Below are 25,572 nucleotides of genomic sequence, written 5' to 3' on the forward strand. Positions count from 1 at the left end.
TATCCACAGCCAGGGTCCAATCACACATACTACATAATGCACTTTCAATCCACTTCCAGTGCACTTTCCAGCTGGATTTTACTATGTGAACTGGCAAAATCCAGTTGGAAAGTGCACTAGAAGTGGATTGAAAGTACATTATTTAGTGTATGCGATTGCAGCCACAATGTCATATAATGGTTACAGTGCTGGACCAAAACAGGAGGACCTGGGTTCAAATCCCACTCTGCCAACAAAGCTCACTGGGAGAACTTACACCAGTCTTTCTCTGCCTAACCTACCTTGCAGGTAAGAAAGAAAGAGTCACAGGGTGGGGGCTGGGTGAGGCCACACCCTTAATTTATTACCCATGCCCCCAACCTCGTTGAGCCATGCCTAGGAGGAGGAGGAGGAACCGGGGTTGCAGGGGGATGTATGTGGGGAAGTCTTCTTGCTTCTGCTGCTAACTTCAGCTGCTGCAGCAGGAAGAATCTCAGTGAGCCTACATCTCTCCAACAGTCAGATATGATTGGGGGGGGGGGGAGGTCTTCCTGCTTCTGCAGCCAACAGAAGCCAAAAGAAACCTAGTTGACACGGGCTGTCCTCCAACTTATTTACATGCACCCCATTGGAAAAACCCTGACTACGACCCTGCTTGCAGGGTTGTTGCAATGATAAAACAGAGAAAGGGAGAAACCTGTATGGTCACCAGGAGTCATTTTGTAGAAAAAGAGGTGCTGGAGCTCATTAGCACACCTCACTTGCATATCCAACACACCCTACACCAGCAGAAGGCGTACTAAATTATATCAGCTCAGAATCTGCCTTAAAATGTTTCTTGAATTATCATCCCCATAATAAAACCTTACTCCCATCATACTGTTTAAATTACTTTCTTCTATGTGGCCACAGTGACATGATGAAGATTTCCATCTGCCTGCTTTATATGTTTTGGTTATTTCTCCATTTTTTTGTGGGGGGAAAAAACAGAACGTTTGTCAAATCTTAGAGTTCAGCAAAATTCTCCCAGGGGGTTTGAACAATGGAGCCGAGAAACAAGTTTTCTTTTTTTTTTGGGGGGGGGGGGGGGCGTGGTAAGAAAGAAATAGCACAATAAAATTTAGAAATTCTGGAGTTCCACCCCTGTGAGTTCCTGTCCAAAACGAGGCCCGATGGTCACCCTGAGCTCCTTGGAGAAAGAGCGAGATAAATATATGACATGCAGACATCCGACTTTGTTTTTTAACAGGCCACCCCATTACTTAGCGAATAGCAAACGTTACTTAACCAGTCAGGCATGTGGCATAGCTGCTTTCCACTACTTAAGAATAATTTGCTTGGATACCATGAAAGCTCTGCAGAGCCCGGCTGCCTCTTGGGAGTCACATCATGCCCGTTTGATCGCTGCGTGACTTAAAATAGCATGAAGAACGGTAACGGTGAGTAGAGTATGAAGAGGTAGGGGCATGCCAGCCAGTGGCAAAGGCACTGTCAGTGCTACAGGAAGGGTGTCTGGGTTGGAGGGTGTCCACATACAGGCTCCGAGGAAGAATGTTTGCTCTGGGGGCACTCAAGACACAGTTAAACAAATGGGTTATTATATTCATGCTATAAATGTTTAAGAACAGATGAGAACCAGCACGGTTGTTGGTTAGACTGCTGCGTTTAGGATCTGAAAAACCCAGCTTCAAACCCCCATGCTGCTGTGGAAGTACACTGATCTTGTAACAGCCTGAGCTAAATCACTGGATTACTGCAAAGATAAAATATGTATGTTATTGTTGTTCAGTTGCACAGTCAAGTCCAACTCTGCACAGCCCCATGGACCACATCACGCCAGGCCCTCCTGTCTTCCACCATCCTCCTAAATTGCTCAAATTCATGTTTGTTGCATTGATAACACTAACCATCTTATCCTTTGCCGTCCCCTTCTTTTACCTTCAATCTTTTCCAGCATCAGGGTCTTCTCCAGTGAGTGCTTCCTTCTCATTTGGTGGCCATTTGAGCTTCAGTTTCAGTATCTGACCTTCCGGGGAACAGTCAGGGTATGTATGTATGTGCCGTCAACTTGCAACCGACTTATGATTAGCCCAGCAAAGGGGCTTTCAGGGCAAGGAAGAAGCAGAGGGGATTTGTCATTGCCTTCCTCTGCAGAGTCTTCCTTGGTGGTCTCCCATCCAAGTATTGACCCTGCTTAGCGTCCAAGATCTGATGATATTGGACTATTTACCATATCATTCCACATCCGAAAATAAAATAGAGAACAAAAAACCATGAACTCCATGGAAGTGACCCTGTAAGCAGCATGCAACCCTCCACTTGTAATCATGTGACAGGAAATCACAGGAGAAGAGGAGGAGTCCTAAAAAGGAACCCTCTCCATGCAGAGGGAATTCATATTATCCTGGTGCTCTTCTCAGACATTATGCAAAGTACAGCAGAGGATGTGGTACCCTCACCCTCTACACACGCACACAATCAGGGAGTCCTTGAAAACAACAACAACAAACAAACAAACAAAAAAGGCAGCTTTCTAGAGGCCTGCATCCCAGCAGCTGGAGATTTACAGCCCACATGGCCTGAAGATCATGGACCCCAAAGTCATCTGCTGTCCATCCTAATTCACCATGGCAACTGCCCATCTAATTTTCAGACATAAACATACTCACATCCTGAACCAGAGCCTGAGTAGATCTCATCTGTTTCCTCAATTTCTTCATCTTCAAAGGAGTCGTCATCTCCAGAACCTTCCTGGTCAATGGGCCGTTCATAATCTTCATTGTGCCAACGCTGAGCCTAGGAACAGAAACAAACATATTCATTTGTACAGACATATGGCTTGGAGTCACACAGACACTTGCTGTGATCCTACAGCTGCAGGACCAGCCTAGAAAAGGAGATAGCTGTGATGACTACCCACCTCAAGGTGAAGGCAGCAACACTTTAACTAAAAGGCAGGTTTCATCCAAGAACAAACAGGCTTTCTGACACCCCAGCAGAAGGCTATACATAGGTCAAAATCAGAACTTTGTGCTCCACCCGGAAACTGATCAACAAGCAGTAGAGATCTTGAAATTCAACTGCTGGGTCATATGGTCCTAGGAAGACTACATCCTGGCAGTTGTTTTCAACATCCAAAGTGATGCAATCCTAACTTCAGTTCCTCTTCTAGCCCTCCAGCTAAACTCCAGCTACCCATCCAGCACTCATGTCCCACCTAGCCCAGGTAGCAGAGAGAAGTTTGACATCCCCAAATGCACTTGCCAGCCCCACCAAGGCAAACCACATTTCCTTCCCTCAACCTCTCACTTTTACTGTAACTTGAAGAATACAAGAAGCATCACCCCAGCTTTTAATCTTCCATACACCCAAATGCAATCGAGATGACACTCCCTTCCCTTCCCGAGCCCTCTGAGACTGTCAGAAGACAAGGGGGAAAGGAGGAGGTTGCTGGCAACACAAACAAGGACTGAGAGGGGAGAAAATAAACAGATGCTTGCTAGCAGCAGCTGACTTACATCTGGGCAGGCTTTGGGTTCTTGTCTGCCTCCAGGTAGTTAAGTGATCAGAGGCATGAAGCAAAGGGCTCTGCGCACTCACAACTTGGGGCTTACAGCAGCCCAACCAACAAACGAACTGCCCAACATATGATAAAATTATATTGAATCCATTTTGTTTGGGACATTTCTGTAAACCAGTTTGGGGATCCTTTAAAGCAACAAGCAGGAAAGAAAAGCCCTCACAAATAAGCAAATGCAAATAAGTATCTCAGATCCTTGTCAATTCCTTTCCCCAAGGAAGCCCTACAAGAGTTCTGGTATCAGCTACCACCATTTTGCCAAGATTTAAAGCAAGTCTTAGAGTTGCCAACCTCCAGATGGTGGCTGGAATTCTCTTGCTCTTACAACTGATCACTCCGTGACAGCAATGAGTTCACCTGGAGAAAATGGCCGCTATGGAAGTTGGACATTATGCCCCAAACTCCGTCCTCCTCAGACTCCGCCCCTCAAATATCCAGGTATTTCCCAACCCAGAGCCGGCAGCCCTGCTTGAGATTCTAAACCGGACAAACTCTTTGAGCGTAAACCTTGAGAAACTAAGATTTTTCACTTCCTTGATTAAATTTCAGTGTCTTTACAGAAGATAAATTTCAGTGCCTTTGCAGAAGATCTAATTCAGCACTGCAACACAAATATTTTCATCCTATGGCTAGAAACGCACCAAAGTCAAAAGGCTATTGGGATAAAGCAGCTGTGAACAAAGGCTGCATGCCTACTGGCTGTTCTCCTTCCTACACGTTCCATTCCCGACAAGAAAGTGATGGTGGAGGAAGTGACAGCAAGAGGGTGGAGGGACATGCCAAAACTGGGCCAAGCCAAAGCAAAGCATGTGAGGTTGAGGGAGCTGGGGGGGGAAGAGGAAAGAGCCCAAGCCACCTTAGCCGGTCTATACAGCCTGGAAAAAAAAAACATGTAAAAGAGCCAGTAAGTAGGATGTAGTGTGTCAGAACAGGAACTGGGAGGTTCAATTCTCCATTCTGCCAGAGAAGCTCATTGGGTGACCTTGAGCAGGGCTTTTTCTGTCGCAGGAACTCCTTTGCATTTTCGGCTACACACCCCCTGATGTAACCAATCCTCCTGGAGCTTATAGTAGGCCCTGTACTAAGAGCCCTGTAAGCTCTTGGAGGATTGGCTACATCAGGGAGGTGTGGCCTAATATGCAAAGGAGTTCCTGCTAAAAAAAAAAGCCCTGGCCTTGGGAATGTTCAATCTGGAGGAGAAGACCTGCAAATTTCAGTCTGGAGAAGAGGAGGTTGAAGGGGGACATGGTTGCTCTCTTTAGGTATTTGAAGGGGCTGTCACTTAGAAGAGGGCAGGGAGCTGCTCCTGTTGGCAGCAGAGGAGAAGACTGGCAATAACTGGGTTTAAATTAAAGGTGGGGAGATACTGGCTGGATAATAGGAAAAAACTTTTTTACAGTAGGAGTAGTTCAATGGTGGAATCAGCTACCTAGGTGAGCTCCCCCTCACTGGCAGTCATTTAAGCAGTGGCTGGATGAACACTTGTCAGGAATGCTCTAGGCTGGTCCTGCACTGAGCAGAGTTGGTCTAGATGGCCTCTATGGCCCCTTCCTATTCTGTGATTCTATAATTCTATGACTTTGAGCTAGTCACACATTCTCAGCCTAACCTACTTCACATGGCCATAGAGATGGAGGAGTGGAGAATGATTGTAAGCCACATTGGGACCCTGTGGTGTAGAAAGATGGAATGAATGAATGAAACTGGTGTAATTTGCATTTATGAATGTGCTACACTCACAGATGTTTTGGAGGAAGTCTGGACAAAAAGGAGGTGAGGAAAGATGCACAGATGTTTGTGTGTGGCTCAAGATCAGACTTGACATTACCAGCCTAAGAACTGAAGGAATGTTGTTCTAGCTAACTAATAGGACTGGGGTCCCCGTCAATAAGTAATTCTTTATTCTAATGGAGAAGCCTTGACACAGCGAATTGCGAAAAGCAACAACTGAGGAAGGTGTTATACCAAAACCAGTTTTCTATGAATTTTTGGCTCATCTCCTTTGATTTCTGATATTTGAAGACATTTATTTGTGGCTACACCTTGGGATTAAAACTACACTACTAATAGAAACGTACACTACTAATAGAAACGTTTCGTGAGAGACCCTATTGGAGAGACTTCTGCATATTGCCATATGATTTGTGCTGTCTTACTATGCTTTTGATATAAATTGTTCACAGGATTTTATAAGTGCTACACAGTTTGCTTTGTTTTTGCTATTCAAGATCAGACTAAACATGGTATTGTCCTTGTCAAGGACGCATACAGCTGAAGATGGAGGTCGAATAGCCACTAAAAGAAAAAACAGCTGGATAGCAAGGGAACAACTGAGAGATGCCTTAACAAGAAATGGCAGAGCTCTGGTTCAGTACAGAACATTCACTCTGCCTACAGAAGGTTCCAGGTTCAACCCCCAGCCTCTCCAGTTAAGAGGACTCAGTGATAGGTGATGCGAAAGACCTCCATCTGAGACCCTGGAGAGCTGCTGCCAGTCATGGCAAACAATATAACCTTGATTGATCAATGGTCTGGCTCAGTACAAGGCAAATTCAAGCATATTCTTGCCACAGCAGATGAATGCAGCTGTTCCTCTGGAATTATTGGGAGATCCAATCAAAGATCTCCCCAGAAACATGTTGTTTAGCCCTTGGAATCCAAACTTCTCAGAAACAAACAGCAACTGAAAAGCACACAGGCAAGCACAAGATGGTCCACGTTTGATTAGTAAAACTATAAACTCAGCATGCACCGTGGGGAGACGTGAACCACAGCTCCATCTCAATTATTTTTATACCTTGGCAGCGGGCCTCTACTCAATTACAGCTTTGCAACACGCAACACATGCCAAAAAGATGACATGACCTCATAGGTGTTTTTCTCCTGCTTAGCACGAGGTGTAATGGACAAACACCCCCTTTCTTTCCATTTGCTCCAAGATTGCCCTCGCCTGTGAATAGCAGGGGCCCACGTTCCGCCTCTCACACTATGGGCTGACATGGAAGATTTCTCCTTCGGCGTCTCTGTTAAGGACGCTTCACATATATGCATCCTCAGGGCTTTTTTTGTAGCAGGAACTCCTTTGCATATTAGGCCACACACCCTGATGTTGCCAATCCTCCCGGAGCTTACAGTAGGCCCTGTACTAAGAGCCCTGTAAGCTCCAAGAGGGATTGGCTACATCAGGGGGTGTGGCCTAACATGCAAAGGGGTTTCTGCTACAAGAAAAGCCCTGTGCATCCTCAAATGGCCCAGCTATCACTCATTAAGAGAGTAATCTTTAACAGGTCTATTTGGAATCCTGCTCAGCTCTACTCAGTGCCAGACAACTGGTGAGAAGGCGGGGGGAGGGGGGGCGTGTTCCAGGAGAAAAATCAAAATGAAAAATAAAGCCATGCCTACTTACAGGAAGTTCTGATCACAGAGTTGCTGGTGATTCCTAGAGCCATCCTGAAGTGACAAGGGTAGCTCTTCATATCACTAGGAACTCCATAATCAGAACCTCCTGTAAGCAGACCAGTTTTTTTATTTTTATTTTTTCTCCTCAAGATGATCCCCCTCCATTTGACCCCCATTTCTACCTGCCAATCAGATGAGCATCACCTGGCAAGAATCACAACTCCACCATAAACAGGCAAATGAGAACCCTAACTCAGTGGGATGTATTCCCAGGAAAGGGGGGTTTTGGGAGTGAGGAGGAAGAGAAAGAGGAGGAAGAAGGGGAGGAGGAAGAGACTGGATTTATACCCCACCCTCCACTCAGTCTCAGAGCGGCTTACAATCTTCCTCCTTTCCTCTCCCCACAATAGACACCCTGTGAGGTAGATGGGGCTGAGAGAGCTCTGAGAGAACAGCTCTGAGAGAACTGTGACCAGCCCAAGGTCATCCAGCTGCCTGCATGTGAAGTGGGGAATCAAACCCAGTTCTCCCAGATTAAATTCTGCACACTTAACCACTAACACCAAACTGGCTCTAAACGGCATAATCACATGGAAGTGGCCTAAGATACTCTCACCTCATAAGACTGCAATGGTGGTTCGGTTCATGGTTCATTGATTTGCCAGATTTGGTGGTTCGGTTCATGGTTTTTTGATTTTCTGAACAATTTTTGGTTTGTTTGGTTCAGGAAGATGTGGAACTCCCCCGAGGTGGCTAGAATGTGCAGGTGCACTGCAACATGCCCGGTGTGATGACATTACTCCAAAGTGACATTATCACGGCAGGCACATTACCATAGAGTTTTTTCCCCAAGTGACAGAACATCCCCCCGGCATGATAACATCACTTCTGGGTGATGTCATCATGCTGGGCTCATTGTGGCGCATGAGGATCCCCCACCCATAATGACACAGACAAACCACCCCAAAACCAAGCTGTTTCGTTCTGGGAGTCGTGCATAGCGTGAGTACCTGAACCGATTCGGAGTGACACATGAATTAGCTATTTTAGACACAAATCGCGATTTGTGCTTCAATTTGTGCCCATCCGTACTCACAAGGCTGCTGCATGGATAACACGGAGGACAGTACCAGAATATAAACTGCACTAGGTCCCCATTGGGGAGAAATATGGAGAACAAATGAAACCTGTAAGGTGAACTGCTATTTGCTGTTGTTAGGTTTGCCAGTCTCCAGGTGGGGGTTGGGTAACCCCAACTGCACAGGCTCGTATCTGCCAGAAGCCCCACCCACAACAGCAATCACTGGCAGTCACCCCTCTCGCTCCCCTCCTGAGAGATTTAAAGAGCCCTACAGCTGGAGGGCCCTTTAAATCTTGCAGGAGAGGAGAGAGAGGGCTGGCCACTAGCCACACATCTGAACTCCAAGCAGTAAATTCCCTTTAAATGGTTTCCTGCAAGCGCGCAAGGGGGGGGGCACCTGCCCCTGAATTCCAAGAGGCAAATTTGCCGCTTGGAGTTCAGGTGTGCATGGCACCCAGCCTTGCTTGCAAAACAATCTGAAGAGAAAGTTCCCTTTAAATAGTTTTATTTTTTTCCAAGCAGGGACTGCCCATGCCTGAATTCCTAGTGGCCAATTTGTCACTCAGAGTTCAAGCTTGTGTGGTGCCCGCTTGCAAAAACTATTTAAAGTTAGGAGGCTGCATCCCCAATGTGCTATCACTCATGCATGATGTCATCATATCAGGGATGTCCCTGCCCCCTTCTGGAATCCCCCCCAAAGCCCTTCACCAGTGGCAAGGTAAGATCCGGCAACCCTAGTTGTATACTGTGTTGGCCACTCAAAAACCAGGCATCATCATCATTACACAGACACAGAATACGCAGGGGTCAGGGGAAAAGAATGTACAGGACATTCTGTACAGATCATATGGAGAGACTTGTCTGGGTCTTGATCAGTATGCTATCAAGAAATCTACTGAGGCATTTGAAGTAATACCCCATGCCCTGGCAGAAAATTCTGGAGAAGACTAATGAATTCATTTCCAAGCATTACGCAGAACACCAAGAAGGTAACAGAAATTGTGGGTTTGATACTGAAGCTGCAGCTGTGAAAGACATGTTGGAAAGTGATGTGTTAGACCAGGGGTCCTCAAGCTATGGCCCACGGGCCAGATGCGGCCCGCTGAGGACATTTATGCGGCCCACCGGGTTATGGCAAAATCAGACCGGAAGTGACGTTCGACCTAAACTCGCGTTAGCAACGCACACTTCCGGCGGAGACAGAGTGTGAGGTGATACCGAGGTGAGGTGATTTCCCAGGCCGGGGAGTGTGGTGTGGGGAAGGGAGAGAGATGCAGAAGACGGAGAACTGACGACCTGCGGCCTTGTACAGTAACGGCAATCCGGCCCTCCAACAGTCTGAGGTACAGTGAACTGGCCCCCTATTTAAAAAGTTTGAGGACCCCTGTGTTAGACCCATACCTTTGCAAACATTGGGGTCTCAGGCTGACCACTGCTGTAGCCACTGTCTTTAGAGTTGATCTGATAAATCATGGCAAAGTCACTAGCTGGTGGACCCGTGTCTCCATCAGAGAAGAACGATTTGGAAGACAACCAAAATGACTAAAGCCTTACTGGAGTCGCTGAGCAGATTGTCTATTAGTGTTGGTCATCTAAATTATGAGATTATTAGATGCCTGTCTTGTACCACTAATTCAATAAAATGTTTCCATCTGTTCTGATATAACTTTCTAACTGTAATAAAATATTACAAAACTGTTGCAAAAAAAAAATGTAGCACAAAAGGTGACTTAGTTGATACAAAAAGGTCAAGTGAAAAGAAAAGCGAGTTACCCAGGCTCCTCGAAAAACCATGACCCCGATCAAACGTGCCCATTTCTAGAACCTAAACAGTTTTCTGCATGAGTGCCATCAAGCCGCCAGCTCTGAGGATTTTCTTTCACATTACTGAAGGCTTCCAAAACTCTTAAAATAGAACTCTAAACAATTAAGCATGGTAGTAGAGTAAAGGAGTGGTCAAGTTACAACCAACTTACGGTGATCCTCTTAGGTTTTTCAAGGCAAAATATGCAGAGAAGTGGTTTACCATTGCCTTTCTCTGCATAGCAACTCTGGACTTCCTTGGTGGTCTTCCATCCAGGTGCAACTAGGGCAATCCCTGTTTACCATCCACCCATGCACTGTTCATGGATGACAAAGACATAGGCTTCTAGTGTGGACCTCCTGATGGCACCTGGTTTTTTGGCCACTGTGTGACAGAGTGTTGGACTGGATGGGCCATTGGCCTGATCCATCCTGGCTTCTCTTATGTTCTTATGGGATTTAACTGGGACAGGGTTTGCTCTTTACACATGTTCTGAAGTTGGGCAAAGATATGGTTTGGGCCCAGCAAGGGTGTTCTAGGATTCTGTTTAGTGGAGAAGGAGAAGAAGACTGCAGATTTATACCTCGCCCTTCTCTCTGAATCAGAGACTCTTTTTCCCCCCACAACAGACACCCTGTGAGGTGGGTGGGAGCTGAGAGGGCTCTCACAGCAGCTGCCCTTTCAAGGACAATTTCTGTGATAGCTATGGCCAACCCAAGGCCATTCCAGCAGCTGAAGCAGAGGAGTGGGGAATCAAACCCAGTTCTCCCAGATAAGGGTCCGCACACTTAACCACAACATCAAACTGGCTCAAGTCATGAAAAAATGACTGGGCCCAATTCTATGTGAATACTAGCTTGCAATGAAGTTACCTTGAGTCTCTGGGCTGCACTTATGGTTGCCAATCCCCAGCTGGGAGCAGGGGATCCCCTGATTCAGAGGCCCTCCCCCCGCTTCAGGGTTAGCAGAAAGCAAGGGGCCGGGTGTCTGCTTAGCACTCCATGATACCCTATGGAGACAGGTCCCCATAGGGTATAATGAAGAACTGATCTGTGGGTATCTGGGGCGTGGATGGCTGTTTTTTGAGGTAGAGGCGCCAAATTTTCAGCATAACATCTGGTACAAAGGTAAAGGTAGTTAGTTCCCTGTGCAAGCACCAGTCGTTTCCGACTCTGGGGTGACGTCGCATCACAACGTTTTCACGGCAGACTTTTTATGGGGTGGTTTACCATGGCCAGGGAGTCCAATTCTATGAACTCCAAAAGAAGGTGCCCCCACCCTCCATTACTTCCAATGGAAGGAAGGCATTTAAAAGCAATGTGATGGCTAGAGCTCCCTTTGGAATTCAATCATGCTTGTTACAACCTTGCTTCTGGCTCCACCCCCCAAAGTCTCCTGGTTCCACCCCCAAAGTTCCCAGATATTTCCTGAGTTGGACCTGGTAACCAAAATAGAAAGGTTAAAATAAATGAATGAGCTTGATGAGAAAGGCACAGACACCGGACAAACCAAAACCATGAGAAGCTGGCATTCATAGGGGAAGAAAGAACATACTGGTTCACATTGTATTTTAATGCCTATTATAAAGATCTTAAGTGCTTCTGTTTGGGAGAAAAAACACCTCTAGGCAATTCAGAGTACAATAAAATCTTATGCATTTTATGGAGGACGCATGAATCATAGGTCAGATGCACAAGGGTAACTGCAAAAAGGAAAGACAATTAAGATAATTAGCTAGAAGTTTCAGGAAAAGGGAACTATACCATTCATCTGTTTCAAAGAGCTCAGAGTCCACTGCAAGTCCGAACAGGTGGCTAGTCCTCAAAGTGGCGGCTTTTCTTGGGCATCTGAAGGCAACTTCCCACCATGAATTCCCACACCCACCTGACTGTGTCCTCAGTGTGTACTACTGAAAAAATTTCCAGGGTGGTGATGTGGTGTGGGATCAGCGACTTGTTTTTAATTGTTACAAATATAATGGAATATGTGAGGGACCATACACTGGACCTTACAATTAAACACACAATTGCTTCTCTAGGGAAGGATAGCCCAGCAGGCAAGCTAAACCAGCATGTAGGAGTGTTTTGACATTGTAAGACCATCACAATTGTCTGTTGTAGTACAAACATGTGTGATTGAGGCAAGGTTGCCAGCTTCCAAGTGGAGGCTGGTCCTGAAATCACAACTGATCTCCAGATTACCAAGAACAAGTTCCCTGGAGAAAATAGCTGCTTTGAAGGGCGGACTCTGTGGCATTATACCCCACTGTGGAACTCTTCTCAACCCCCTGGCTCCCTCTTCCCCCACCCCAAATCTCTAAGACTTTCTCATCCGGTTGAGTTGGCAACCCTAGATTGACAGATAAATGGAAGATCAGCTTTATTGATGAAAATGGGCGTCTTGGCAATCTAGTAATAGCACTGAAGGGTTACACAGGCGCTGTTACCAAAACAGCATCAACAGTACTTTGGATCCCTAGACCTCTTTTGACAACACCCTCTTCTATCCAGATCATCAGTATGCCTGAGAAATTCTTAGCATTCAAAATATATTTTTTTTAAAAAAAGAAAAGCACTACATGCCACACTTCAGAAAAATTACTTTTTCTCCCACACCAAAGGGATGAGCTATATTGTCAAGAGGGCTGCTGGTGTACCAGCAAAAATCAAGCTGTAACCCCAAGGAATACTTTTTTCCTAGAAGTAAGCCCCGCTGAATAAAATGTAAGTCGCTTAGGATTGCTCTCATAACTCAAGTGGGCAGTTGGGGTACAACAAAAAGCAATAAGCATAGCTAACTACTACTAAGGTTTGCCAGCATCTGTTCAAGAACCAGTCTGGTGTAGTGGTTAAGTACGCTGGAATCTTATCTGGGAGAACCAGGTTGGATTCCCTACTCCTCCAACTTGCAACCGCTGGAGTGACCTTGGATCAGTCATAACTCTTTCAGGGCCAGGGCCAGCCCGAGAGTGCATGGTGCCCAGGGCAGCCTCACCGCCCCCCTCCACAGTGCTGCACTGTGCCACCCCCCTGTCCTTCCCCCACTCCCGATCCAGGAAGGAAGGGGGAAGGAGGCAGCAGTGGTAGCCACTCTTTCAGCAGCTCGTTCATCCTTCCCACCGCTGCTGCCCCCTCAACCCAGCACTTACCTTGATCGCGCCAGAGGGCCGGCATAGGAGCCACAAGCCTCTGGCGCATTTTACCCGCTTATCAGCTGGTTGGTGGGGGAGCGGTTTTTAAAGAGCCTGGGGAGCGTGGCACTCCACAGCCCCTTTCCAGGCACTGAAATGGTGAGGGAGGAGGAGGCTGGGGAGGCAAATAAGGATTTGCCTAGGGGGCGGAGGGAGGGCCAAATTCGGGCTGGCTGGCTGGCTGTGTTCAGGGCTATTCTCTTAAGAGCAGTTTCTATCAGAGCTCTCTCAGCCCAACCTACCTCACAGGGTATCTGTTGTGGGGAGGGGAAGGGAAAGGAGATTATATGTTGCTCTGAGATTCCTTCAGGTAGTAAAAGACGGAGTGTAACTTCAATCTCCTCCTCCTTTTCTTCTTGAAATAAGTTGGTTGCAACTTGACAACACATTCCACCAGACAAATGTCTCGCATTCCACCAGACAAATAACTGTCTGATTTTGAGCCAAAACACAGCAGAGAGCTAACTGGGGCGTTACCAACTTCAGCAGTTACCCCATCTCTTGACAGGACACACACACAAACTCATGAAGCTGCTTGACACTGAAGTCATCAAGGTCAGCATCATCTACTCATAATGGCAGCCATTCCCCAGGGTCTTCGGCAGAGGTCTTTCACATCTACCATCTGATCCTTTGGAGATGCTGGGGACTGAACCTGAGCCAAGGTCCCTTTGCAACTCCATTCTGATTGCTAGCACACTGTCTTCTTGCTATCCAGCTGGAGTCAATTGCCTTGGAGGAAAAAATATATATGCGGTGCATAACTTACTCTGAGTGCCCTATCATTACACGCTCGAAATAGACGTTGCGGAGCATGCGTGGCTGACACCCTCCCACCATGACCACCATCTTTTCTCTTCCCCCAGCAACATGTACAGTTAACGAGCACAGGATGTGATGATGATGTGTTGCAGCTTGTCCCCCAAAAACACGCACCTTCACTGGGTTTTGATTGCAGGGAGTGTGAAAACTTGCACTGGGATGCCACATTTTCCATGAGTAGGTTTCATACCGAGGGAGAGATTGAAGAGATCGAGTGCTGCAGTCATGCTTGCTCTGTAATTTTGTGGTTTCTGCCTCAGCGCCCGGAGATTACTGTTCCAAATGCTACTTTGGAAGCATCTGTTACCAAAAAGGGCAGCACCATCCAATGTCACAAAAGTGACAACGAGAAGCTAAGCAAGTGAATCAGGAAAGATTCTGGTTCAACTCTTGCTTCTGCCATTAACGCATTGAATAGTTGCAGGCAGGTGAGACTCTACCTGCTTTAGGCCTTATAACATGGGGATAATAACTGAGCTACCCAGGGGTTGTTTTGTGGAGAAATAAGTGGTGGAGCTCATTATCATCACTCATTAGGATATGCCCCCCCACCAGTCAAAAGCAACTTGACGCAAGAAAGGAGAGACCCTGGCAAGCGAGGTCTGCTTGAGCTGTCTAGAGATCCAGCCAGCCCAAGCAGGCCTCGCTCACTTGGGGCTCTCTTGGCCACCGCCCTCTGAAATCAAAAGGCCAGCAAGCCACCCACCACCCAAAATCACATAAGAAGTAGAGAAAGGGTGGCATGGGCTTTTCCAGGGGTTAATGAGGGCTGCTGGGGGTGTGGCAAAGCTCCTGGTGTCTGGCTGCCTGCCTGCCTGCTCTCCTAATCCAGGGATTGTTATGCAGCTGCACCTACTATGCAATGGACGAGGTAGGTGGGGAGGAGGAGGGGGAACCCTCAGAAAGGTTCAGGAGCTGTGCTCCTGTGAGCTCCTGCTGAATTCAAGGCCTGGAGCTACCACACAGCACTGCTGTGGTGAAGGATTGCAAGATAACATACAAAGTACTTTGAACACTGTAACACTAGAAACCACTCTACTTTTCTGCCTTCAAGTCACAGGTGATTCATGGTGACCCTGTAGGGTTTTCAAGGCAAGACACAGTCAGATGTGGTTGGCCATTGCCTGCCTCTGCATAGCAATCCTGAACTTCCTTGGTGGCCTCCCATCCAAATACTCACCAGGACCAGCCCTGCTTAGCTTCCAAGATCCAACAGGATCGGGCCAGCCTTTGCTAGCCAAGTCAGGGCAGTAAACACTAGAATACTAGACAAGACGAAATTGCTAAAGGGCAGTAAAATGACACCTCACCCCATCCATGTAATTTTGGGGGGAACTGCTAGATTTGAATCCAGTTGCACCTTAGAGGCAAACAGAGGATGAAAGGGGCTTTGACTCTCAAAAACTTACACTCTGAAAATCTTGCTGGTCTCCATGTTGATACTGGATTCGAATCTTGCTCTTCTACTGCAGACTAACACAGCTACCCTCATACACCAAATCTGGGTATGTGTGTTTAATCTGCACTATAATTATGCTCAGAGGTTAACCTAAACTTGGTCCTACAGGCAGAAAATTGGCTGCACACCCAGTTTTTCTAGGAGGCAGGAAAACCAACTGTTGTGAACCATGGACCATTAGTATATTCTTATTCTGTATATTCTGGTTTTTCTGGCCCAGAACTTCAGCACGATGTGCTATACAAGGGTCAGTCAATGTATCTGCTTTCTGTAGCTGCTTTCTTTCCTGAGACTTAACACTACCCTCCACCCCCACTTAACTGTGCAGACTCAGCAGGGGAGGCTTTTAGCTGCCCGGAACCGACTCCCATTTATACAATTACTTCTTACCCAGCTAACATCTCCTCCTGGGGAACTTTTGTTAACTAGCTTAGTGCTGCCTGGTTTCCATTAGTGGCTTGGCTTCATTAGATGGGCCAGCACTGGATGCATTTCGGAAAGTTGAACTCCTAGGGTGCAAGCCAGCCCCTGTTCCTAGGAGTACAAAATCTTGCATCTGAGTTACCCCCGCCTTCCCAAGTCCTCTTTTCAGGCTCTTCCTACAAAGCTACAATGGCCTAATCCAGTGTTTCCCAAAGTGGGCGATACTGCCCTCTGGGGGGCACTGGAACGATCCAGGGGGGCGGTAGTAGCCTTGGGTGCAATTGTGGGGGGGTGAATAAAAATAAGGGGGCAGTGGAAGCAGAGAGAGAAGAGAAGAGAAGAGAAGAGAAGAGAAGAGAAGAGAAGAGAAGAGAAGAGAAGAGGGTGGGAGGTGTCAAAACATTACGTTTCTGGGTCCAGAATGTCTAATTTATAGAAAAATTCCAATTAACAAAAATAGAGGGTTCCTTTTTGTCTGCTACTTAGTGCGAATTCACCCAATTAGACTAGTAATGAGGACCAGAACGCCATCCAATTAAAACATAAGAAGGATGAAGTTTATTTACAAGACAGAATAAAAAAATAGAGGTGTACAGACAAACAAGAAACACAGAAACAAAAAACCTTACTAGTCTATCCTAGCCAAGACTTGTTACAGCTAGCAGCTTCTCAAGGTTGCTTGCAGTTTCTCTCTCAGCAATACAGTTTAAATCAGGACAGTGGAAGCACTGAGGCAATTGCACAAACCTCTCTGAAGAGTTCCAACCTGTGGCTTTCTCCTCACAAAGTTTTCTGCAGAGTGTCAAACTTCTTACAGTCCTCTGGTTACCAGTTGATTGCTTCTGTTGATTTCAGCCAACTACAGCGCCCCAGACACAGTGTCTTCTGCAGGGCCAGCACATGGGAGTAGGCAGGGTAGGCAGCCACTAAGGGTGCCACCCTGCCAGGATCGCTGCTGGGCACCCCCTTACTCTCCCTTCCCAAGATCGTGGGAGCCAGCAGGCAAGCCGAGAGCCCTGGGTGGTTTTCTTCGCAGGGCAAACGTTGCCTTTTCTTCTCAGGGCAAACATCGCCTGTGCTTGTTGAAGGCTTCCAAGGAAGCCTTTGAAGAGCACCCTATTTTACTGCTGCCTGCTGCTTTCGAGTTAAAAGCGGCTGAGTGGTGGCACCTTCCCATTGCACTAGTTGGAGCTGACGAGCGCAATGGAAAGGTGCTGCCCACCCAGCTGTTTTCAATCCAAAAGCAGCAAGCAGTAAAACTGGGCACTCTTCAGAGGCTTCCTTTGAAGGCTCCGAAAAGCACAGACAATGTTTGCCCTGTGAAGAAAAGCGGCATTGTGGCAGCACTTGTGTGCACCACCTGGGGCTCTGGGCTTGCCTGCTGGCTGGCGTGATGACATCATCACCAGCATGCGAAGAATATCCTCCCCTTAGTAGCACACGGGGGGGGGGGTGCATGGGGTTCTGCCTAGGGCGGTAGAACCCCTAGAACCGGCTCTGGTCTGTTCCTCTTCTTGAGTTTTGATATTTTACTAATCCACTTATATCCCTGACTGGCTGTCAAAGTGCTAGAATTGTGCAACCAATCATTGGTACAAAACAACCAATTTAGCTGGGCTCATCTAGATCTTCTCCTGTCAAATACCTGTCAAACTTGATGGCCTCCAGTCCCTGTCAGTTGGAATTGAAATTTCAAAAATTCTCTAAGAATGCAAAAATTACTATAGTTGATTTTATAAAACAATTTTAGAATTTCAAGCTTCAAAGTGTCTTCTTTACAACATCTTTGTTTACTCTCTGTGCAAATGTGTCACTGCATCTTTTTGTCCACTTCTTGAAGGTAGATTTCCAGGGAGGCGCTAAGTAATTTTTTTTCTGAAAAGGGGGCGTTAGGCCAAATAAGTATGGGAACCTCTGGCCTAATCAGAAGAGGCAATGTATCCTCCTTTCATTTTATCATTGCCTCACTAGGCTAAGCTGAAAGTTACTTCTCCATGGCTGACCCAATCATCTCCCAGGTCCTAGAGCCTCTCCTGGACCGTCTACAGAGCAATTCAGCAAAATCTGGAAAGTGCACACGAATCAAGGCCTGAGACAACTTGAGGGTTCCCAGGGAGCAGGCCAGCAGGAGGTCTTAGGATATTTTTCCTTCATGTTTAAATACGTAAGCAAATCTAAGCTTGCTTCCACACAAGGATTTCTTCCTGCATGGAAACAAAGGAAGCCTCCAATTGAAATGTGAGTGGCCACACAATATGGATCTCCCAGGGCTTTCCCCTTTAAACCAGACCATGAAGATGCTCCGTCTGTAGCCAATCTGAGGAGAGGCAATGGAGCTACTCACCACCTTCAAAATGGCAGAAGTAAGCTCCACAGTTCTTCCACCCCATAGCAGGGGGCTTTTAAAGGGATTTTTCTTCTCTCATCTGAGCCATGCTGTAGCTTACAGTGTGACTCAGCTGGAAAAGGGAGGTATAGGGTCGCCACAGAGGGAGGTATACGGTTGCCAACCCAAGACTTGGACATCCCTGAAGATTTGGGGGTGAAGTCTGGGGGAAAATGGGTCCAAGGAGGAGAGGGACCTCAGCAGAGTATAATCTAACAGAACCCTCCCTCCAAAGCAGCCACTTTCTCCAGAGATCAGCTGTAATTCAGGGCAGGGGTGGAATTCTAGCAGGAGCTCCTTTGCATATTAGGCCACATACCCCTGATGTAGCCAATCCTCCAAGAGCTTCCAAAAAAGAACCTTGTAAGCTCTTGGGAGGACTGGCTACATCAGGAGTGTGTGGCCTAATATGCAAAGGAGCTCTTGCTAGAATTCTGCCCCTGATTCTGGGAGATCTCCAGTCTCTGCCTGAAGGTAGGCAATGCTAGGCAGATGACAAGCTCACCATCCACCTAAAGAGGTGGATAGTGAGGAAATGAGTGGCAATGCCTGCTGGGAAACAGAAGCTGTACCTGCAGCTGCCACCACGCACAGGGAGAGGGCAGGAAAAGGAGCAGAGGACATTGCTCATGACTATCATCACCATTCGGTTCCTCATTCAGCCATCTGGACAGGCTAGCAACTAGGGATAGCAAAAGCCACAAGCTGCCACCTTCCCTCTCTCTCTGCCCACTGGCAGTTAAGGTGGTGCCATTGCCACAGACCCGAGGAGGGGAGTCCTAAGTCTTCCTGGGTGTGGTATATTTATTATATACATTTATGTATGTAATGGAACAATCTGTGTGATTTAGTCTGGTCCTATTGGGTGGAGCTCTTGTTTCAGTTTCCAGTTGTGTATGTTAGCTGTAGTTGCTTGTCGTTGGAGTTGTCTCCTTGCTAATAAACAGTTGCTGTTTTGAGCCAACTTGTCTCTGCTGAATGGACTTGAGAACAGGTGCCTGAGTGAGTACTCTAACCTGGGAACTCACAAAGAGGACATTACACTGGGACGGCTTCATGACTGACACAGAAGGGGTAAGGATTGACATGGCTGCTTGCTATGAAGCAGTAAGTCAGTGTGTCACCCCCACCCAGCCCCGGAGTACCAAGGCCTCGGCAGTTGCCAGAGGTTGCCAACCCTGGACAGCCTGATAAATTAAACAAATAAATAAAATGTGATCACTGAAGGAGCATAGGCACAAGGCACAAGTTTTAGAACAAATCATCAAACAGTTGGTCCTGGAACATTTAAAAAAAATGGATGTGAATACTAAGAGCTAGCATGGGTTTCTCAAGAACAAGTCATGTCAAACTAACCTGATCTCTTTTTTTGAGAAAGTGACTACCTGGCTGAATCAGGAGAATTCTGTAGATGTCATTTATCTTGATTTCAGTAAGGCTTTTGATAAGGTTCCACATACTATTCTTGTTGACAAGTTGGTAAAATGTGGTTTGGATCCTGTTACCGTTAGGTGGATCTGGAACTGGTTGACAGATCGCACCCAAAGAGTGCTTGTGAATGGTTCCTCATCCTCTTGGAGTGACAAGTGGAGTGCCTCAAGGATCTGTCCTGGGACCTGTTTTGTTCAACATCTTTACAAATGATTTGGATGAAGGAATAGAGGGAATGTTTATTAAATTTATCCATGATACTAAATTGGTAGGGGTTGAAAATACAGTAGAAGCCAGAAACAGGATACAGGATGACCTTGACAGGCTGGAAAACTGGACTAAAATCAATGAAATGAATTTTAACAGGGATAAATGTAAAGTTCTGCATTTAGGTAGGAAAAATCCAATGCATGGTTATCAGATGGGGGAGACTTGTCTTAGCAGTAGTATGTGTGAAAAGGATCTAGGGGTCTTAGTGGATCATACACTGAACATGAGTCAACAGTGTGATGCAGTGGCTAAAAAGGCAAATGCAATTTGGGGCTGTATCAACAGAAGTATAGTGTCCAGAGCATGTGATGTGATGGTATCGCTTTACTCTGCTCTGGTAAGACCTCACCTAGAGTGTTGTGTTCAGTTTTGGGCACCACATTTTAAGAAGGATATAGACAAGCTGGCACGGGTCCAGAGGAGGGCGACGAAGATGATGAGGGTCTAGAGACCAAGTCCTATGAGGAAAGGTTGAAGGAGCTGGGAATGTTTAGCCCGGAGAGGAGGCAGCTGAGAGGTGATAGGATCACCATCTTCAAGTACTTGAAGGGCTGTCATACAGAGGATAGGGTGGAATTGTTTTCTGTGGCCCCAGAAAGTAGGAATAGAACCAATGGGTTGAAATTAAATCAAAAGAGTTTCCGGCTCAACATCAGGAAGAACTTCCTGACCATTAGAGCGATTCCTCAGTGGAACAGGCTTCCTTGGGAGGTGGTGGGCTCTCCTTCCTTGGAGGTTTTTAAACAGAGGCTAGATGGCCATCTGATAGCAATGAAGATCCTGTGAATTTAGGGGGAGGTGTGAGTTTCCTGCATTGTGCAGGGGGTTGGACTAGATGACCCTGGAGGTCCCTTCCAACTCTATGATTCTATGACTTGATAGCCACAACCAACTTCTATGGTGATACTAACCACCACCGAAAACCAAAGAAGACTCCGTTGGTTCTGTGAAATCTATTCCGCTGTGAAATCTATTCCTAGAAATGACCGGAAGGGTGACTCATTTTGACATAAGCGCTTGTGAACCATCACAACCGCCACCCCCCAAAAAATCTCTCTGTCTTGATTAAAAAACACTAGACTTTCAGCAAAGAAACAATACACACCTTTGCTGGGACACGTGTGAGGCACAATCATAAAAAGCCTCATTGGGGGATATAAATCAATCACAGACTTTAAACCCGGAGAGATGGAGAGAGGTATCCTGCTTGGATACTCTCCTAATAGCCACTGACATGACAACAGTAACCATGGAAACCCGCTTCCTTCATCCTCATGGCGGCAGCTCTGATCTCTTCTTCAGGTTCAGAGAGAAAGCAAAGGGAGAATTGCACATCGTTTTTGAAGTCAAGAGTTATTTCTGCACACTTTGATGTCTGGCTTCAATTGCGCACACTGACGAGATGACCTTGGTCATTCCCCTTGAGCTCTCTCAGGTACCCAGTTCAAGCTAACTTTGTTTTTATGCACAGCAAACCTCTGTTGGGATACATATTGTATTTTAATATTAAGCAGCAGAGGAAAAAAAAAACTGGAATCAAGTTGAGTGGCTCTTATAGCCTAACAATTAGTTCTTCACTGTGACCCAATACATTGGGATCCCTTTAACAGCAGAAGGCACTCAAAAATAGAGTGTTCTATTCATTCCCACTCAGTCTCGTCTCTGGTCAAAATCTGATGTCACCCATTGCTTCCAACTTGTTAACTGGCACTCCAAGTAAGAACTTGCAATGCTCAGATTTTAGACCTGAGTGTCCAGTCTGTCTGCCTTCCCTTTCAGGAGACAGTAGTGTGGGAAGGCCCTGACTGGGATAACTCACACTGGCCCAATCTCAGAAGCTAAGCAGGGTCAGTGATGGTTAGAACTTGGATGAGAGACCATGAAGGAAGTCCAGAGTTGCCACGCAGAGGCAGGCAAAGGCAAACCACTTCTGTTTGTCCCTTGCCTTGAAAACCCTGCAAGGTTGCAATAAGCTGGCTATGACTTGATGGCACTTTCCACCCCCAGAATAGGGAGGCTTGATTTCGAGAAGCAAACTCGGGTGACTAAATGGCATCTGTGTTCCCTGTGTGGCCAAAAAGAGAGCCACCTGCTGATGTGACCTTGAGTCAGTCACAAGTTCTCACAGAGATGTTCCTCTCAAGAGCAGTTTCTGTCGGAGCGCCCTCAGCCCCAGTACCTCTCAGGGTGTCTGTTGTGGGGAGGGGAAGGGAAAGGAGATTGTAAGCTGCTCTGAGACTCCTTCAGGTAGTGAAGGGCAGGGTACAAATCCAGTATCATCTTCTCTTCTTCTTCTCATTAAATGACAAAACCTGTCAAGCATTTGGGAGCTGGCACACCTAGTTTGCCGCAGCGCTTTCAAAGAGGTCTAGGAAAGGGAAGAAGTTACAAATGTCATCTCCTCCGGTTCCTGGGTAGCAGGCAGATGGTGGGCAGATGGCTTGCAAGCAGGGAGCAGGACATTGCCAGTGTCCAAGTACTGTCAGCCTTGGTGCAATCAAACTGGGATTCCTTTTGGCAATTTAGTCACTGTGTGCATATGCACTTGGACTCATCAGAAACTCATCAGAAACTCTGAAAAAAAAAAAGCAAGATCCACAAACGTATGCAAACATATGCCACTTCCAAGCATTTCATAATGTTTTGGAATTTTCCAAGTTCAGGCAGACAGAGCAGAGAGAATCCACTGAGCCTCAGCAATAGCCCCTGAATTGCACCACTGTAATATGAGTAGATACTGGTCAGAAATGGCACTTGCTTCCAGTTAGGGTTCCCAGATTCATGCTGGGGCCAGGAAATTCCCTACTCTGGGGCCCTACCCCTGACACTGGTCAGCTGATTGGAGAGAAGATTTACCGGCAGCAGACAAAGCCCTAGGACTGTATTTTCGGTGATGTCACTCCTGGAAGTGATGTCATCACACTTCTGGCCACAAGTGGACACTGGTATTTGGGTACAAACTCTATGGTAAAAAAGGCTTCTACCACATAGAGCTTTTCCCCAAATCAGAGCATTCCCATGGCACCAGCGACATGATGACATCACTTCTGGCATGCATCAGAACTGACGTTACCAGCAACGCAGGCCTAGGCCTCAGTTTGCTGCTGGCAAATCCCCCTCCACCCGCTGTTGGCTGCCAGGGAGTACCCTATGTTCAACCCTAAGAGGGAATTGTTAAATCATGTCTCTACATAATTTAGACTGAAAACGAATGACATTTGGACAGTGTTCCTTTTAGTTCTGCCACAACTTAGATCTGAACAGAAATTCTACAATGCAGCTCTGTGGAGGGATGAAAGAAGGTGAATGCTATTTCACGCCAGCACTGTATTCTTTCAAATTAGCAGCATCACATGTTGGGGGGTGTTTCTATTCCTACTTTTCCTTACTTCACTCGGGCCACGTCCTCATCTTAACCATCATGTCACATTCAGTTTAAAAGGCTCAAAACCTCATCTTAACCTCAAGAAATAATGTTCATTGACATCGTTCTCTACAACAGCGCTGTCTAGGTTCAACTCACCATTTTCTTGTGATCAGAAATTGGCATCCTGAGTGGTAATGGTAAAGTGTTCACTTTCACAGAAAGAAACCTCAAACTGGATTATTATTAATGACTCTGAACTAAACAAAGTTACTGGTATTTTCAGGTACGTCTCATACATATATCAGCTCAAGAAGAAGAAGAAGATATTGGATTTATATCCCGCCCTCCACTCCGAAGAGTCTCAGAGCGGCTCACAATCTCCTTTACCTTCCTCCCCCACAACAGACACCCTGTGAGGTGGGTGGGGCTGGAGAGGGCTGTCACAGCAGCTGCGCTTTCAAGGACAACCTCTGCCAGAGCTATGGCTGACCCAAGGCCATGCCAGCAGGTGCAAGTGGAGGAGTGGGGAATCAAACCCGGTTCTCCCAGATAAGAGTCCGCTCACTTAACCACTACACCAAACTGGCTCTACACCACTACACCAAATCATATTAAAACCTGCTTATAGTATTTATTGTAGTATAAATATACCACTTTTCTCCCCAGTAGGAATGTCTGGTACAGGGATTCCCAACCTTTCTGAGTTTGTGGGCACCTTTGGAATTCCGACACAAAGTGGTAGACATAGCCACAAAATGCCTGCTACAGGAGGAGAGGAAAGGAAAAGGAAAGGTCCCCTGTGCAAGCACCAGTGGTTTCTGACTCTAGAGTGACATTGCTTTCACAATGTTTTCATGGCAGCCTTTTTTACATGGTGGTTTGCCATTGCCTTCCCCAGTCATCTACAATTCCCTTCCCAGCAAGCTGGGTACACATTTTACCGACCTCGGGAGGATGGAAGGCTGAGTCAACCTCGAGCTGGCTACCTGAAAAACCAGCTACCGCTGGGGATCGAACTCAGGTCGTGAGCAGAGCTTAGGACTGCAGTACTGCAGCTTTAGCATTCTGTGCCACAGGAAATGGAGCCAGCCACAAAATGGCCTGCTGCAGCTCACCTTCAGTCACACAGTGAAGTTCCTTGTGCAGTGGTGGCAGCTGCTGCCAAAGGGACATTTTCAAAAATCTGTACAGCCAATCAAATCTCCAATGGCCAATCAGAAGCTTTGCTGGGCAAAAGCCCCACCTAACCACACCCGCTTTCTAAAAACACTTGGCGGGGATAGAGACTGGGGATAGAACTTGAACTTTCTGCTTGCAAAGCAAATGGTGCCCATGGACACTACATTGGGGAACCCTGATCTACTACCTTTACTGGAGATACTGGGGATGGAACTTAGGACTTTCTAGATGTAGAGCAGATGCTCCTCTACTGAGCCACCATTCCTTTCCTATGCTTAAGCCACTTCACAGGACTGCTGGGAAGAGAAAGTGGAGGCTGATACACAGGTAAGAAATGCTGGATAAAAATTTAAATGGATGGGATTACTGCACAGCAAGAGACAGAGTGAGATGATAAAAATGCTAGTCGCATGCTGTTAACTCCACATTATTTCCAAACGCACTCTGTTCCCTCTCTGGGGAAAGGATGTGAAGAAGCCAACCTCTGTCCCCCTGGCCTTAAAGCTCAGTGAGGAATGACAAATGAGGAAGCCTGAAGGTTGGCAACAAATTGCATCAGACCAGCCCTGAGATTTCGTCTCGGCTCTGACACCAGCATGCAAGATTGCCACGAGCAATTCATTTCCCTGAAGATCTAGGTGTTCTGTTTAAAAAAAAATAAAAAAATTCCCCTCCCTGCCGATCCTTCCAAAAAGGGCACGGCTTACAAATATGAGATCTTTTCCTCCCTCACTGCGGCTGATTTGTATGGAACGCTGGACGAACAGCAAGTATTTTGAATAAATAAGCAGCGTTGGAATAGCTTTGAATGCAATGAAGTGCAAAGTAAGATGTTTTTCTGTGCTGACAGCCTCCCCGGTACTTCTAGACAAAGAACAATCGGGTGCCAATCAACGGATTCAAAAGCATGCATTATCAACTGATGGCCTACTGCTTTAAAAGTCTGACTGTGGCCACATGTTTATCCCATACATTTTTCCCTTGTCCTTCATCCAAGGACCTCAGGGTGGGTTAACTGGTTCTCTCTGTTCTGCATTTTATCCTCAAATCAATTCCACCAAGTAGTTTAGGCTGAATAAGAGTGACCGGCCCAAGGTCACCCAAGAAGCTTCCATGGCAGTGGAGATTCGAAGCAGAGTCTCCAGGATTCTAGTCCCAACCTCTAACCGCTACACCATGCTGGTTTATGTATACTTCATGGC

General features: G+C 46.6%; 1 protein-coding gene across 1 annotated transcript in view; it reads right to left on the minus strand.

The window, feature by feature from the left end:
* Window positions 1-25,572, minus strand: part of SDC3 (syndecan 3) — a 150,703-nt gene that overhangs the window by 15,917 nt on the left and 109,214 nt on the right. The window contains exon 2 of the mRNA XM_060258304.1: window positions 2,649-2,775. Coding sequence (XP_060114287.1) covers window positions 2,649-2,775 — 127 coding nt within the window. The remainder of the gene's footprint in view (window positions 1-2,648; window positions 2,776-25,572) is intronic.

Source organism: Heteronotia binoei, chromosome 17 (assembly GCF_032191835.1).
Source record: "Heteronotia binoei isolate CCM8104 ecotype False Entrance Well chromosome 17, APGP_CSIRO_Hbin_v1, whole genome shotgun sequence".
In the NCBI taxonomy this organism is placed as follows: domain Eukaryota; kingdom Metazoa; phylum Chordata; class Lepidosauria; order Squamata; family Gekkonidae; genus Heteronotia; species Heteronotia binoei.